Genomic DNA, 16,871 nt, shown 5'->3' on the forward strand with positions numbered 1-16,871 from the left:
TAGAATAGGCTTGGTTGCTAGTCTGATCCTTTTTAATTGTGCATTTTGTCTTTTGGAATCCAGATACTTTAATAAGGATTCGGCAGCCACCGGTTCAACTTTGCTTGTGCAGGAGTTCATGGTGTGACAGATCTGGGCTTTGTCTCTTAGCACGTAGGCACCATCCTCACTTGCCGCTCAAACCCCCTCCGGGCTGCACACTTTTTCACACCTTACACCAAATTGTGTTTTCTCTTTGAAACGGGAAATATAAGAAATTATCTCCCCCCAGCCCCAACACCTACTGGCAGCTATAATATAGAAAAAAATAATATTAAAGTTGAGAAGCAGAAGGAGCTGCAGAGGGGGGAGGCAAGTGTCTAGAGAAGCAGACGGAGTTGGGAGGGGAACCCCCTGGATCTATCAAATAAATAGAGCAGAAATCTTTCTTGCTTGGCCTTTGTGGTGTTATTATTAGAACAACCACGCCTGAGTGCTCTAAAGCCGCACAACCTTCAAGCATCCACATCCAGCTCTGCTACAGCAGGATCCTTTTTCTGCTTTGCTAAAGGAGGGAGGGAGAGTGAATGAGAGGATGAGAAGATGAGAAGGGTCTATAAATGATAAATACGATCAACTTCGATAAAACAGCTATTTGGAATCCTTCAAAAAATCTTCTCATGAGAACAGCCATTAGTGTATGTCTGTTTGACATTGGTTGTCAGGAAACCAGCCAACGTTAATGGATCCGCAGAATGTAATGGAGAATCCATTTAAATGGTCTCTTGTCGTTTTGTCATCCCACAAGACAAAAAAACAATTACTTTAACTCAGGAATGAAATGAACATGATAGTTTATATGATTCACTTGTACATTCTAAATTGATCAAAGCGCACCCTAAAAATATATTAACAATCTATATCTGATGCCTGAAGTGCAGCATTTCCTATATCTGTACAGGCTTTTTTTCTCATTCACTGTGGTGTCCAGCTGTTAATAATTTAAAGACTGTGGCTTTACAGTTTCTGTACTGCTTTATTTATTATGCGTGTTATGATGATGCTGAGGGGCTACAGCCACGCGCAGGCTCGGCATTGTAAAAACAGCCTGCAGTGTAAAACACCGAGTGAAAGGAAGTGCTGGCTGAAAGAGATACCTTATCCCCATTATTACAGAACCAGGACATAGGGAATCTTAATATTTAACCCAGGCTCTGAGCAGAAGTATATGGTGAAGCTTTGACTGAACAGGTCTTCTGGTTGTCAGTCCAGTGGTCTTTGACTGATGAATTCCCCGCCACAGGGTTGGCTTTTTTCTTTTAGTGGAGGTAAGAGATTCAGCCCTGTGCAGAAAATTAGATGTGCAGTGGTCCTGAAAGCTCACAGTCCGCTCCCGCGGTTGCATCCTCTTCAGCTCGTAGCAATGGTGCCCAGCTCCCAGGGGCGCATGCCCAAAGAGTGGGGGCCAGGCGAGATGCCATTGCAGGAGCTCAGGCAATGTGCAAAGGACATGGAGGGGCATGCGCGAAGGACAATGTGCAAGGAATGAAGTGGAAGTGGGTCCCTTTATTTTGGCAGGAAATCGCACCTGGTAGTTCCCTTCAGAAACGGTGCAGGCTCACTTATTTACCGGTGAGCTTCTTCCCTCTCTTTCCCCTTTCTGGGAGGTTTTTCCAGAGCTTCGCTGCTCTGAGGTTGGGATGCTGTTCTTCAAACATCCAGCCTAATTGCATTCATGGCGGGTTTATACTTATTTGTCCTTGGGCCAGCATTGTCCTCTACCCTACCCGGCGCTTCTCCCTCCTTCTGAGCTTCTCCCCCACCGCAGGCTGAGAACATTCATCCCCTCGTGGCTTTTTTGCCAGCTCTTTTAGTTTCTATTCTGGAACGCCTAAAAAATCCACTCCAGCTTTTGAGTATTTTAAAGGACCGTTCAGTTCAGGGCGTATTGTGCAATCTTTCTGCTTTCTTGGTGTCACTGGGGCATATTCCCTGACACAGTGAATCAGAGTTCCTGCAGGGAGAGGCAAGAAGATACAGATGTGCGCTGGCTGGGGCCGTGGCACAGGGTTCTGTAAGCTTCTTAGTGCCCTATCATTTGAAGATAAGCAATGTATTTGTGCTCTATTTTTCTTCCGGTACAGCACTACACACAGCTCCGCCGGGTTTGCCGGCTAAGGGAGACTTGTTGGATGGGGAAGAGATCTGTTTTATCTGTGAACAGCAACGTGTGTCTACACCAGCAAGTGTGTAGCAGAATTGTATTAGCTTGGTTTCATTTTTAAGTCTCATGCAGAGTGTACTAACCCAACTCCTACTCTTCTTATTTGTAAAACTCTGCTGCCAAAGCCAGAAGAGCTTTCTACAAGTTAATTTTTGCAGCGAAATCTATTCTAGGCTAATGAAATGTCTGAACATTTCATAAGTAGGTAAAACTTTAGACTCACTTACGGAGCTCTGTCACAGACAACTACTAGAGCTGCAGTCTAGACAGTTTTTTTTCTGGGAGTAGGAAGGAACTGCTTGTGCCTGCCGTTTCATTAGCCTCCAGGGTACAATTTGTGATCATGAATATCACATATCCTCAGCAATATAAAGAATGGGTGGGGTATCATTACTATCACTTAAAAATTTTTGTCCTGAGATGAGCTTCCCAAGGAGGCAGTGCGGCTCAGAACAGGATCAGGGCAAGTTGCTTTGTGCCTCGACACCTTGTCTGTAAAATAGACATAGTGCATATATTTCTTTTACCCTCAAGGGGTAAAAGAAATATAAAAATCAGCTCATGCTAGTGAGATATTCACCTACTGTGGTGGTGACAGACAGACAAGCCATCAAAAGCTCTACTTGCAATTTGGCAACATTATGTTATTACAATGTTGATAATTTAATTAGTAAATTCTCATGATGAACAAACACCTACAGGTTGCCGTCATTCATTCTACAAACCCCCCTACTATCACTCATTTTTTTTCTCACTCTGGTGCCGTTCCTTGCACTGACACCATGGCCAGTCACATGGAGCAGCACTGCAAACATGCTATAACCTGAGTGAAACCTCACCTGCAAAAATCCACTGAGAGGCACAGTAAGGCTGCCTCGTGGACACAAAGTTTGGGGTCCCTTCAGTGGTGCTGAAGCTCTGAGGACCCAAACTTCAGCAGGTCTATCACCACGTTATACTACCACTTCCATTGTGACACCCACAAAGTTTTGTGAACTAATTTTTTTTTCTTATGGAAACTGATAGAGTCTGTCAGCATCCTGCACGTGGCAGTATGGTTCCTGGGTTTCTCCCCTTGTGTCTGCTCCCTCCTTCTTCTTCTCCTACTGTACTTTCCCAGTTTCTTTCTCTATACAAAACACTGGTATGCCTTCAGCCCAAGTGAATGTTGTTTTGCATTAAGGAAAGTGACACAACCAGAAAGAGCAAAGCATGTCCACCAGAGAGCAGCTCTCTGGTACGTTGCACTGATCCCCCTCAAAAAAGGGCGACTGCTCCTGCAGGTCAGAGAGTGCAAAGCATGCAAAGTAGATGGGAGCCGTGAAACATGCTAGTTCCATGGCTAGAGACAACATACTGCTGTGGACGTCCTGCTACCAACCCCTTTCTCTGGCTCGGCTTCCCCCTCAGTGGTGTCCCACAACAGCAGCATGTCCCTTCTCCTTCTTTTGTGGGAGTGGCGAGGGCCCTGCTGGGCAAGGGCTGGGGGCTGCCCTTGTCTGGAGTGGTAAAAGCAATGTAAAGGGAGGCCCCGGCTGCAAAATACTCATCATCTCAGTGGACAAGGTGGAGGCTGGAGAAGGGGGCTGGCACACAGGCTGGGTCAGTAACACAGAGTTACAAATCCCTGATAATGTTCTTTGTGGAAGAGGGCTATGGCCATCAGTGTTGCGCGGGACCGTATTGAGATTGAAACCGCTTCTGCTCTGCTCATGGCAGCTCCTCCAGGCTCTCCTGCCAGAGAGGGGAGATGGGAGGGAGAACGGGGACAGGGGATACTGCCCTGCTTGAGAGAGATGAGGGCAAAGGAGAGGAGCATGTGGCCAGTGGGGGGACCAACTCAAGGCATGCTGGCCTTTTGGCTCCTTGCTGGGAAGGAACCCCAGGAGGTACCTCCACCACCCTTCCTCCTGTGCATGAGGGAGCCTGCCTGCATCGTGCTGCATTGTCCTGTAAGCAAAACAGTTGAGGCAGCTCCTTGGCGTTACAAGGAGGAGGTGACCATTTCTATCTATGACTGTAGAAGAATAAGCAAAGCCAATGCTAGAGCTGAGGACATGCCATGGGCTCTGCTGCATTACGTGGGCTGCTGAGCACAGGTGGGACAAGCCTGCTCTGAGCGGCCAGCCAGGACAGAGTGCTGGCTTCCCCCATGGCCCTCCTCTCTTGCTTAGTCCCTTGGAAAACTGGCTACTGTTTACACTGAGGTTGGGCATGTCTCCCCCAGGTCCCAGTGCTCCCAAGAAATTCTCTCAAAGTTTTAGTGGACTTGGTTCATGTTACTTTCAGAGGCAGACTTCTGGGATTTCTCTGCAGAGGAATTGAAGTTTTCCGACCCTCGGAAGTCCCTCTCTCTTCTGATAGATGACAGTTAGAGTTGCTCAGCAGGGCAGGCAGTTAATCTCAGTTGTTACGCACTGGAAGGCAACGAGCTTGCAACCTGTGTCAGAAATTAGTCGTGTGTAACATGATGCAGTGAAAGAGCATATTGGCAGGAGAATGGACCCATTCCTTCCTCTGCCCTTGCTCAAAATGTTGCTGTAGGAAGGTTGCATAGCTTCTTTGCGTTTTCATTTTGCTATCCATAAAATGATTATCCCTTCAGTCCATATATTTAACACCAATACAGTAGACTTGCACCTACTTGCCTGTATAGAGCCATCTGCAATCTGGCAAAAGGGCATTGTCTAAATGCTAAGTGGTGTAACGTGGTGTGGAAACACGGAGAAGATAATGGTCACAGTTATTTGGTGGGAGGAGAGGTGCTGTAACATCCGCAGTGCTTGTTCTTGGCACCGCTGTTCCAAGGGAGAGCCTTTGCTTTTCGGCTAGGTTGATGTAAGAGAGACTGGGAGTCTTACCTTCCACTCTGGTTTCATCCTACAGCTGTCTCCAACCTGGATGCAGAGAGCAAACTGAGTGTCTATTACCGAGCACCTTGGCATCAGCAAAGAAACATCTTCCTCCCCTCCACCAGACCGCCCTGTGTGGAGGAGCTGCACCACCACGCCAAGCAGCATCTGCGAGCCTTGCGCAGAGGTAGGTGTCTGTGCACTCTCTGGTTCCATCTCTGTCTCCGTCTCCATCTCCATCTCCACCTCCACCTCCACCTCCATCATCTCTGTCTCCATCTCCACACACATGACACCTCACCACAGTCCCCTCCAGGCAGCAGTGAGGTGCTCAGCCACAGGCACAGGCCTGTGGGCACTGGTCTTCACTGGGACTTAGAGACTCAGGTGAAGAAATAAAGCTGAAGATGTAATTTTAGCGGTAGAAAAGACTTATCCCCTCTTCAGCTTGTTTATGATTACTAGAGTAGAGCTGAGAAGGACATCATACTCTTCCTTTTTACATTCTTTGTTTATATGTTTTTCTATTAAAGTGGGTATGTCTCAATTGTGTGAGCAAATCTGTGCACTGATCCCAAAAGGATAGAGGCACTGAGAGTTTCAGCAAGGCCATCTTGTCTCCCTCTGCTAAACATACGTTAAACAATGCCTCAGCTCCAGGACAGATAAGGTTTAACTTCCCAAGGGCTGAAATTGGAGCCCAGTGGTATTACAGAGTCTCCAAAGAAACTGAGCTGTCTGCGTGGTGTTTCCGAGCACAATACTGGAGGAGACCTGCATCCTTCAAGGGTGGCAGCTGAAAGCCTGGTGATACCATGGACAACTTAGAAGGGTCAGGCAGGTGTCCCTGCTCCAGGTCAGGGAACACCTCCTGACGTCACCTGACAAACTGGAGACCTGTAGCCTCAAAACTGGATCGTGCAACACAGGGAGGGAGTGGGAGCAATCGAGGTCATAACCAGGCTCCTGGATCCCTGCCATAAAGGGAATTTACTAGGTGCCAACGTCTGGATGGTCCTACAACAGCACACTACAGGGAAGGCAACAGATGGGGGAAGGTCTGTTTTCACTGGGGACCTAACTAAGGGAAAATTCTTCCCAGGAAGCAAGTAAAAGTAGGCAAACAAGCCTGTCTTTTTTCTGTGCCATAAGGAAGGAGAAAATCGATGCAGGTCACCCTTAAAATGTTGAGTAGCAGCCTTCTGTGTTGGAAGTGCTTTGCACCAACAGCCATCATGGCCTTGTTCATTTATTATTGTTATCAGGTTATAATAATAATCGATTACTCGGATCTGCAGAGCATCTGTTGGCTGGATAAACATTCCAATTAATTACTGCATTTGACCCTCTCTGCAGATTTTAGCTCAGGAACACGCTGTGGGTGCAGTATGTCTTCAAAGCACCGCAAAGAGTGATACAGCCAAATTGCAATCAGAGTAGTGCTGGGAGTAGAGCAGAAGTTGGCTTTTCTGTTCTCCACAGTTCTGCTGTGCAGTTGTCCCAGGACCAGGCTGATCTCTGCCTGCCATCTTGTGGGCAGGAGAAATCCTGACAGCGGCGTGGGAAGGCAGCTGTCAGAAAATGCCTCATCGTTTTAAAGTTACAAATCTCAGTTTTGGCAACTTCCTGCCCTCTGCATTTAATGGCAGGTGTGCAGGGTCAGCAGGGAGCGTGGCATGTGCTGCTTTATTTTATTTTGCAAATAACAGCATATATTGGAGTGAAATTATAATCGGAAATTTACCCTAAACATGTTTATTGCGCCTGACCTATTTCTTCAATCAGAATTTCATTATCTCTTTATCTACTTAACCAGGAGTAATTAAAACTAAGCATTAGATCAGAAAACAGCTATGCTAGCAGCAAGCATTGTCGGCTGGACTGTAGCTATGTGCATCAGGTGAATCAATCATCCCCTTCCAGCAGCACTTCGTGCAAACAGTAATTATCTGACTGTCACCTAAAATTAGAGATGGGAAGTCCATGAGCATTCTTCCATTCACTTGGAATGTTTCAGAGATGGGACTGATGCTGGAAAAGGACTGAGTACTGTGAGCCCGTGGGGAAGGAAGTCTCCTCTGGGCCTGGGGTGGAGAGATCTTCACTTTTCCAGGATGATTTCCTCCATGCCAGGACACACAGCTGCTGCTGCTTCATGATATCAAGCCAATGCTGAGGATGTGGTGCTGCCATGCAGCCAGGGAAGGAAATCCTGCCTGGGGCTGTGTTTCCTTCTTTTCCCTCAGAGGAATATATTTTATATGGGTAGAGTGCAGACGTTACTGCATCCCAACGTTTCAGGGCAACAGGAGCCGCAGGTTCCCATTGGGAATCAGGCCTCGGGTCCCAAGCACCTAGAAGGTAGCTCCTTTGTTGCTTGGGATAAAGGGTATAAATCCCATTTGGGGAGAATACAGCTTCAGTGCACACACTGGGGTGTGTTGTATGAGCGTTGTTCTTCCAGGGGCTTGGATGTCCAGGAAGTGCCCCTCCCCTTCAGTTGCAACAGGGATCATAGGTACCAGTCAGTGGGGAAGAGGAGGACCTTCACCTTTGGAGTCCACATCCTGTCCGCATCTCTGTTGTGCTGTTAATAGAGATCTTCACATGTTTTTAAGACTCTAAAAGACTCATGTCTTCTTTCTCCTCCAAAACAGAACATCGAAGCCGAGGTGATAACAGAGAGCAAAAAGTCCAAGGCCCCATCGCTGTGGTGGCTCCCCCCTTTCCTCCCTTCCCTGCGATCTGCAGTCAAAAGAGGCAAGCGATAAAGGACCGGCACTTGCTACCAGTAAGTCGTTATGGCTATCATACACCAACACGTTATTAGCATTGTGGGACCTAAGTGTGACGGTGCTTCACAAGTGCCCCTACCCCCTGCCCCAACCTGTGCAGGTAAAATAGAGCGGACCTTAAAGACTCATCAGTAGCATAACTCAGGTTGCAGCTTCCATCACCCAGTCCCAGAGCGCACATTTCTATTTAGGAACCTTTTGTTTTTTGCCTGTGGCCAGCACACATATGCAGTCGTTCACACACTCCTCGACAGCCCTTCACATTCTCCACTCCTGATGTAGGTAGCACTTCCAGGACCCTCCTGTATTTTCAGAAAGTGCTGCAATTTCAGCCCTGGCATTAGCATTGCCAGAAGCCAAGAACTCAAGGGCTCTGAGTGCTGGCTTGAGGCTCACATGGGTGCAGATAGGCTCAGCAGCACTTCTCCAGCTACACGGAACTACAGTTTCCACGTATGTATGGGCAATGGTCCTGTTCTGCTGCGTCCACCTCCATGCAGTTTTTTTCAGATGCTTCATTTCTCACACATGTCCTTGCAGCCAGCCAAGCAAGAACTCCAGCTGAAGATCTGGTCCTGTATGTCTGTGCTGACTTGCCCCCGCTGCACTAATTTGAAATCAAATTAGTGTTGACAATATGATATTTATCATTGTTAAAGGAAACTCACCAGATCCAGAAATTTATCTCTGATTGTGTCCCTAATTCCCATGAGTTTCAGCAGAACTTTGATACCTCTGTTCCTCTGGGTGTTTGACCCATGAAAGTGCCATAGTAGCTAAATTCCACCCTGTGCTAAGAGCCATTGCATTCTTCAAACCAGCTTAAACTCCACAGATCAGCCCCGGATTTGACTTTTAAGTGATGCATATGCCTAATGCCAGCCCTCAGTGTAGGGGTAGATCTGCCCTGCATCTGCAGGTATAGGGACATTGGCATCTGCAGAGATGCTACACCTGTGAGCACAGTATAAGTGTGTAGTCACTGAATCGTCACCTACTTAGCTTAAAAATCTAAGTACGTTCAGCCTAATCTATTATGTTAACCATATGGAAATATTGTAATGGCAAAGGAGTCACCTGTCCAGGGACCAAAACTTCAGCTAGTCAGTCCACAGAAAAAGTTGTTTCTCATTTGAAAGCATAAAATGCATGACCAGGTTTCGATTAGTTAAACTGTTCTGGCTTTTTGGCTGGTTATCCACGTAATTTCAAGGCAAGCATCACCAGCACTGCAGGCTTTGAACTGGTTAAATTTGCAGGCCTTATGATTCAACTGAAAGAAGATATCCTGATAGATAGAAAAGAGTTGGAAGACAGAAAGGAGAAACAGGCTTACCTGTTACTTCTTTGTAAGTCATCATCAAAGCTAGTGCTATTGTAGGGTCATTGAAAGGTAAAGGAGAGGTGACCCCCCGTTATGGATCAGAGTTAGTTACGGATAATAGTTTGGACAGTATATTGAACAAAGCTCTCTTAGCTAGTATCAGATAGGGAGCAAGGCATGTCTTTTGAAATCGTATACTCAGTGGCGCAGGGCCTGAATCCTTGCTGTGCTTGGAAAACAACCAGTATGTTTTAGACATTACTTCCATCTGCAGAACACAAAATAATAATAAATAGCGAGCGACCCTCTGAGTCCTGTATTAGTTGGCAGAATTAAGTCATGCTGAATGCAGATGTCTTGGCTTTATCAGCAAGTCCACCTTTTTCTTTTCAAGAGGGAAAATACTAAGCTTTGTGCCCACCCATACTGGGCCCTTTTTTTGGAAGCTGACCAAGCTCAGTGTTCCCCTGAGGAGAAGGAAACAAGAGCTGCTTGGAGGTTGTCGTCCTATCGATTTCAAGGCATCTGGCGATGTTCTGCTTTGGTAATTGCAAATATGCCAAGGCCAGAGTACTTCAAAGTGCCTCGACCCATTTCTACGAGAACTCCTTGTTCGTGGGGCAACTGTAAAAAGAGAGAACAAGGCACGATGAAGCTGCAGATGAATGCTCTGTCTGGCAGAAGGTTATTTGGGGATTTTTACAAGACGCTACAACAATGAATAACTAATTGATATTGTGCCAGCCTTCACGACTTAATGATATCATTACAAGAGAAAGTTGAGAGTGCTGTTATTGGCTAGCTCGCCCTTTTTGGCATAAGCTTTTTGACATCTGCAAATGCGTATCTGCTTCAGGGGCTGTCGGTAATGTTCGATACCTGATTCCAGTTGATTGTATCATCTATTTGTCAATGAACTCAAGATATTAAATCCCACAAGAATTTTTATTCGTGGCAGAGCAGTCTGTTCTGTATTCCACTTTTCTGATGCACTGGAAAGGTATTGGTGAAAGCAATACTAAACAACAATAAAAGCCCCTTTCTGTATTTCTTATGAATTAGGAAAGGGATTGTTTCTTATAAATTAGGCAAGGGATCAATGAGAAGCTAGAAATTGTTTTAAAGTTACAGGATCTGATTTTTCCAATTTGACTATCTTAACACTTGCATTAAGGCACTGAAATAAGTAGCCTGATTTTGAGAAATGTCCAAATTACTACTGAGACCTGTGAGAACTATCACTACTGAAAGCTACCACAAAACAGATCACCTATGTCTGAGACCAGCCAAAGATTCCACATTGGTCCATTTTGTCTGCTGTTTAATTGCTACCAAGTAGGTGGCTATGAGTTTTTCCAAAGATCTTGCATACTGTAGAGTAAAGCTAGAGAAAATCAACCGCAACAGACGAAGATTCACTTTTAAGCATGACTATTTTTACAGGGAGGAAGATGCCAAAGTCCCACACATTGCAAGACAGACCAAATGAATTCAAGTCCAAAGCGACTAATTTCAGTGTAAATGGGTCTGAAGGGCCATTTTGGACTGATCCATCACAAGGTCATTTCTTCATGGAGAAGAAGTAGAGAAATAGAAATGACTTTGTGTCATAGGCTCTTTTGTGTCCTAGGCTCTTTTGTGTCCTGGGCACGACAAGTTTGGAGTTAGCTTTATAGTCTACTCTTGTTCCAGGAACTGCCCTGATTTATCTGATGAAAGATCCACTTAGCCCAGAGGCCAGAAGGAGATCCTTCAGGAAAAAGTATAAGAACAGGGCATGATTTATGCCATATATTACCCTATGATTTATCCTTCCAGTTTCATACAGAAATTGGTTACAGAGCTCCTGAGCCAGAGATCAAATACAGAGTAACAGCCACCAAGGAACCTGTTTGTGTTGATTTTGAGACTTATTTAATCATTTTTTTAGCAAATTTACACCTTTGGCCTCAACAGCATCCTGTGACAATGACTTCAACAATCTGTATGAAAACGTATCTTTTGTTTGTTTCATACCCGATACCTCATAATTTCATCATGTCCCTTGTAGTTCTTAGACTGTGAGAAACAGTGAGCACTGCTTCCTCATTCCCTTTCTCCATGCCCCTCCTGAGGGCAGACATGATTTGCAGACTTGATTTTTCTTTCCTATCCATCCCAGTCATTCATTTTTAAAGCTGAAAAACTCTAGCACACTTAGTCTCTCTCTGCACAGAAGAACTATACAACCAAACACATTTATAAGTATCATTCATTTAGGCATTTTTGCCAATGAAGAAAAAATAAAAATAAAAATAAAAAAACAACCAAAATAATCTGAGGAGAGTACGAGGAAGGTGTGGACTTGGGAAAATGAGGGAAATAGTCTTTGCACATGTTCCCATGACAACCCTGCCTGTAGCACTGCTGAGGCCAGTCAGTGAGCGTGAAGATGCTGTGTCATTCCAACTGCATTTCAGCCTCCTCTGTCATTTTCTCTGCATTTTTACTTTCTCTGGTTTCCCCATGTCCACCCAGCCAGGCTCTGAAATCTCAGTGCTCAAGTTCAGAATGTCATGGGGTGATACTTTCTCAAACCCCTCCTGACACAGCTGTTATAATAAAACAAGGGAGATATTGGGCAATGAACTAATAATATTTGGAAATTCACACTCACAATTGGATGAAGTTCAGTGTCCGTTTGTTCATAATTGTACTCTGAGCAGAAATCTAAGGGACAAGAACGAGGGATAAATCTAAATGACAAGAAGCAGGAGGTTGTTTTCCAACCAGGCTTTGGCTCTCCCTGAGACCTCAGCTAGAGCAAATGTGAAGAGAAAATAATGCATTAGGTAATTTATTCCTGCCATTTCAAAAATATTCTCTATGGTCTGCCTTAGCGTGCTTTGTACAGGAAAGGGAAACACAACTGAATGTATTAACTTTCAGACAGTTTTGTGCTGAAACTGTACAAAGCCTCAGTAAAAAATAACTGAGGGCCAGGCACAAGCTGGGCTATGTACTTTCTGTGAGCAAATCCTGCCCATAACTTTAAAAATAAAACCTACCTGGCATTATTCATCAGAATGAACTTGTATAGTGCTATTTGTGCAATGAGCCTAATACCTATTACCCTGTATCGTGGGATTATTATTTTGTACCTTCCTCTGCTGAAATGCCGTGTGTGGTATGACTTCTGTCAGAAAACACATCTGATTTTGGTCTTTATCTTGTCAAAACATTGGAGCAGTACATTAATCGTTAAAGGATTGTCAGTATTTTAACAGATCACATTTGTGATGCTCCAAAAGAAAAGAAAACACCCACAAGCAGGTAAAACAAAAACTTGAGAATGAAACATATGGAAATATAAATGTTGGGAGCAAGCAGGTAAGCAGGGCTGTGTTTTACAGCAGAAATAGCATGACCAGAAGTATTCCCGTTGTTTTCTCTTCAGCATCAGTTGACTGCATAAGAAAGCTGCTATACAGATACGAATTTTAATTTCTAATTAAGTAGTCAACTGTGCTCTGAAAACACCGGAGAGCTGCTAACCTTTTATTAGTGTTTCTTCTCCTTTTACCAGACCTTTAATTTTTCCAACATGTAAATCGATACCATTTTCCTTAACTCCTTGCGAGTTAATGAAGCAGCAGGAAATGGAAAGAGGGAGGTTTCACCCAGTGCCACAGAAAGGAGTCAGTACTTGACTCACACAAATGCGGGATTAAACGCTAGTTCACACTTATTCTATGTGTTACCTTTCCAGTATGTGAATAATTGCTTTCAAATGTGAAGTCACGATGTATTGTTAATAACTACATATTATTTCTGTGCTCATGTAGGGTAAAAGCATCCTGCATATATATGTTCTGTTTGCTGCTGGAAATGGACCGTATTTGAAGCTTGCTGATGCTGAAGCTTCATGCTGATGCTCTGCTTGGGTGGATATCACCCATTTTATTCATAAGGTCATCCTGGGAAGGAAATCTCCCCCACTTGGTGCTATAGAAGCCTGAAGTCAGAAATAATATCAATGCCGTATACTTTTTGTTACCTGCAACTTTTAGGCAGCAGGAGCCAGACATAATCCTCTGGAGAACACCGCTGTGCTGCTAGCTGCCTCCTGCCCTCGCCAAAGCTATGTCAGCACTGCCAGCACCGGTCCTGTGCTGCTGAGGGTTGTGACTCAGCCACCGAGATGTCCTGTGAGATAACACCTTGTCTACATGGTCAAACACGGCTGAAGGGGAAGGAATCAACTCAGCCAGGCCTAAATTTGACAAACATGTTGAGGATAAATGCTCTTGATGAGGCTTTAGCATTCTTGAGACATCTTTACCTGAAGAAAAATTTGTTCTTTATTCTTGGGTTTATGCTTTTCCCCTCATCATTGCACTGTGTTCAATACGCCCTGTGCACTAACTTTGAAATCCCAGTATCTCCAGTAATGCTATCACTATAGGTAAGGCAGGCTAGGTACATGATTTAATGCAAATGATGCTTCTTGCACTAGTCTTCCCTTATGTCATGAAGATCCCGAACAACATCTCAAAGCTTTGGGGGCTGGAAAACAGAAGAGGGGCTTAAGTGGCATTTTGTCCCTTTCCTGGCGCATTCATTTCCTCCTCCAGATCTCAGCTCTGGGACAGTAAATGGGGCAGGCCCATAAATTGTCAGGCCAGCGAGGTTGTCGACTGCTAAATTGCTTCTTTGTCACTGCACTGGTAGCGTTTAAGATTTTCATTCGTTAAGAGGGTGAATCATGTGTCCTGACTTAGGCACCTGCAAGTAACACTAGGCTCTTCCTAAAATCAGCGGGGAGAGTGTTCCGAGGTGCTTCATCTCACCCCAAGTTAGGTGAGCTGAATTGCCCTGCAGCAATGCTGCTCTCTCTTCCTCTATGGGGGAAGCCTTGTTGACTGGTTCAGACTTGGACATCTGGCTTTTTTTCTGTAGTGCACAGAAACCAAAGACTTTCACATTGAAGAGACACAGAGCACTGAGAAATCAGATCACGTGCATATGCAACCAAGATTTTTACTGCAAAGCAGTTTCACGAGCACAATGGCACCTCTGCAACTGAAGTTGATGGGATAGCTGAGAAAATAAAGATGCTCTCATTTGTCCGTGACTGCAGAATAAATCCTTATTCAAGCAATTACGCACCAGTTTGGTTTCAAAGCAGTCTTAGCCCATTAAAGAAAAATGCCTATTTAAAATATTCTGGCTTTGTATTTAACAGATTGATTATCACCGTTGCTATTTGCCAAGCACACCCACACAAAGGAAATTCACTTTGAAAACTGCCTAACTGCAGATTTGCCCATCAAACCAGAACAGCCTTGGGTATATAATAATAATTTCTTGCTTAATTGTGTGTTTACTCAGGACATTTAGAGATATTCTGGTCTTCTGAGTGAACGAGAACATTTGAAGAGCAGCAGCTCACTCTCTCCCCCATCATGGAGGTGTCGAAATGTTGAGGCTGCTGCTATATCCCAGCATGCCTCGGCTGCGCAGCAGCAGGCACCGTGCAGGAACAGGCAGTAGGTGACCTCGGGACCCCTTGGCAAGGTAGCTGTGGCACCAGCTTTCTCAGGAGCGCTGCTGACAGCAGGAGCTGAAATTTTGCTGTTCGCCTCCATTTTTGTCCTACCTCTTCATGGTAGGAACCTAGCTAAGAAGTTTTTCCTGATGTGCTTAAACAGGGACCTTAGATTTCGGCACATCAAGTGATGGCTGGGGGTACGTGTAACTGGATGGGTGTTTTCTCAGAGGCATCAGGCAGAGCAGCACACAGGGGAGGTAGGAAAGCCCTGCACAGACAGGACAGACAGATGTGTAGCCAGACCTTACTTGAGACCAGAGTCGAGGTGCCACTGTTTCTCCTGGGGAGGTTTGCCCCTGAGTGGCTTGTGCATGTAGCTGTGCTTAGAGCTTGGGGTAGGAGGTCCTTCCCGTCCTCTTCTCCTTGTGCGCTGACTAGGACCATCACAGGCCTTTGTGGGACATGGCAAAGAGTTTCGTATCCTGAACTCTTGTCGCCTCAGCAGCATTTGTCTCCCCCTGTCTTGACCCTTCCCAGAGATCCTCCGACACCTTCCATTGGGAAGTTGAATTTGAGTTCAAAGCCTGATCCTGTTAACTGCAGTCGATCTGCTCATAGCAGGTAACTGGAAATTCGGCCAGGGGACCAAGGGTGAAATCGTCCTTGGGTATCTGAAGAGTAGACTGAACTGGTTGATGTATTAAGTATCTCCACAGCCTTTGTTGCATGAACAGAGGTGTTTCTCCTGTAATAAAGGATTTTTCCCAGCTTGGAAAAACTGGTTTTGTATACTGACCTGGGTAGAAACTAACCTGCTGGAAATGTTAACTGGAAACAGACCTTTTTTGATTTCCCCCCTCTGCTCTCCTGTAAAGCTTATGGGCAGCTCATTTGGAGGCTTCCTGAGGTTTTAGTCCTGCCCATGGGACCAGGGCAAAGTAGGAGGTGTTGCCTATCTAGGAAGAGAGTAGGACAAGATGGAGAATTAGGCCTTTTGAGATTCACCACAGATTTTTTTTTTTTTTTGAGAGAAGACCATATAATGCAAAGTCTTTCAAACAGGTTTGTGGTTCATCCATCAGAGCAGTATTGATAATGACTGAGAGGAAAAACGTTCATAGGATTATTTGGCAGGTCTGCTAACTAATGCAGGGGGAGATAATAACCCCCACCGAGAAACATGTGCTAGAGCTTTCCAGTGTGATCAACAGGCCTGCTTTCTTTATCTCCTCTTCTGTTTTATTTCCTATTTCAAAAGAAGTCATCCTTCATTCCTTGGTTTTGAAAACAGGACATTGCAACAAACCACCCAGTTTCACCAGAGGATTTCGGAGATGCAGGGATTCAGCGAGACCCAGGACACTGTGGTCATCGCTGGTTTTCCTTTCAAGCCTTATAAAAAGTGACAAAAAGCCAATTGGCCATTGTCACCCTGGCACAATGGTCACAACCTTAGAGATGTAATGATAACATCAGAAAACCTTAGAAATCAATGTATTTGATAAATCACCCCCAGGACCAGCATTATTTATATTGCTTAAATACCTCATGCAAAAAATTTCCCTTATATTATGAAATAGATCATTTATAATGTAATTGGATACGTACTTTGCACTGCTTCAGCTCCAGGCAGTACACAGTGTGAGTTACCAAATCAATACAAGACATTCTTGGGACAATTTAAGCATGTCTGTACAAGGAGGTTGAACCAATTTCACTGCAGTTTTGTCTAATCCAAGTAAGAAAAATCAGTGCAGACTTCACAGGGGTCCAAACCACTCTGTGGGCACAGTTGCTTGAGCTGCATTTTGTAGAGAAGTTTTCTGTTCTGGGGAACAAACCCATCAGTAGGAAATAGGGTGGAAGTCTCAGCTTGTTTTGCCTCTGATGCTAATTTATCCGACAAAAATGATGTGCTTTTACCAGAAACGTTTTGTGTATGTTTTTAATTTTTTATTATTCTTTTTTTTTTTTTTTTTTACATTTCACATTTATAGTTTAACAGCACCCGTTCGCCCTCCCCAATTGAGTGTTGCCACATGACCCCCTGGAGTAGAAAGGTACTGGAAAAACAAGCAATCCTCAACTAACAGCCCTGTCCCACTCTTCTCCTTTCCAGATCCTAACCCTGCCTCTTGCTTGCTTTTCACTTGCTAACTTTACTGTG

General features: G+C 44.8%; 1 protein-coding gene across 1 annotated transcript in view; it reads left to right on the plus strand.

The window, feature by feature from the left end:
• The window catches only part of NHS (Nance-Horan syndrome (congenital cataracts and dental anomalies)), a 49,695-nt gene that overhangs the window by 20,312 nt on the left and 12,512 nt on the right, over positions 1 to 16,871 (plus strand). The window contains 3 exon segments of the mRNA XM_009884793.1: positions 5,090 to 5,242; positions 7,713 to 7,846; positions 16,702 to 16,764. Coding sequence (XP_009883095.1) covers positions 5,090 to 5,242; positions 7,713 to 7,846; positions 16,702 to 16,764 — 350 coding nt within the window.

The sequence above is a fragment of the Charadrius vociferus genome, unplaced genomic scaffold (assembly GCF_000708025.1).
Source record: "Charadrius vociferus isolate BGI_N301 unplaced genomic scaffold, ASM70802v2 scaffold200, whole genome shotgun sequence".
NCBI lineage: Eukaryota > Metazoa > Chordata > Aves > Charadriiformes > Charadriidae > Charadrius > Charadrius vociferus.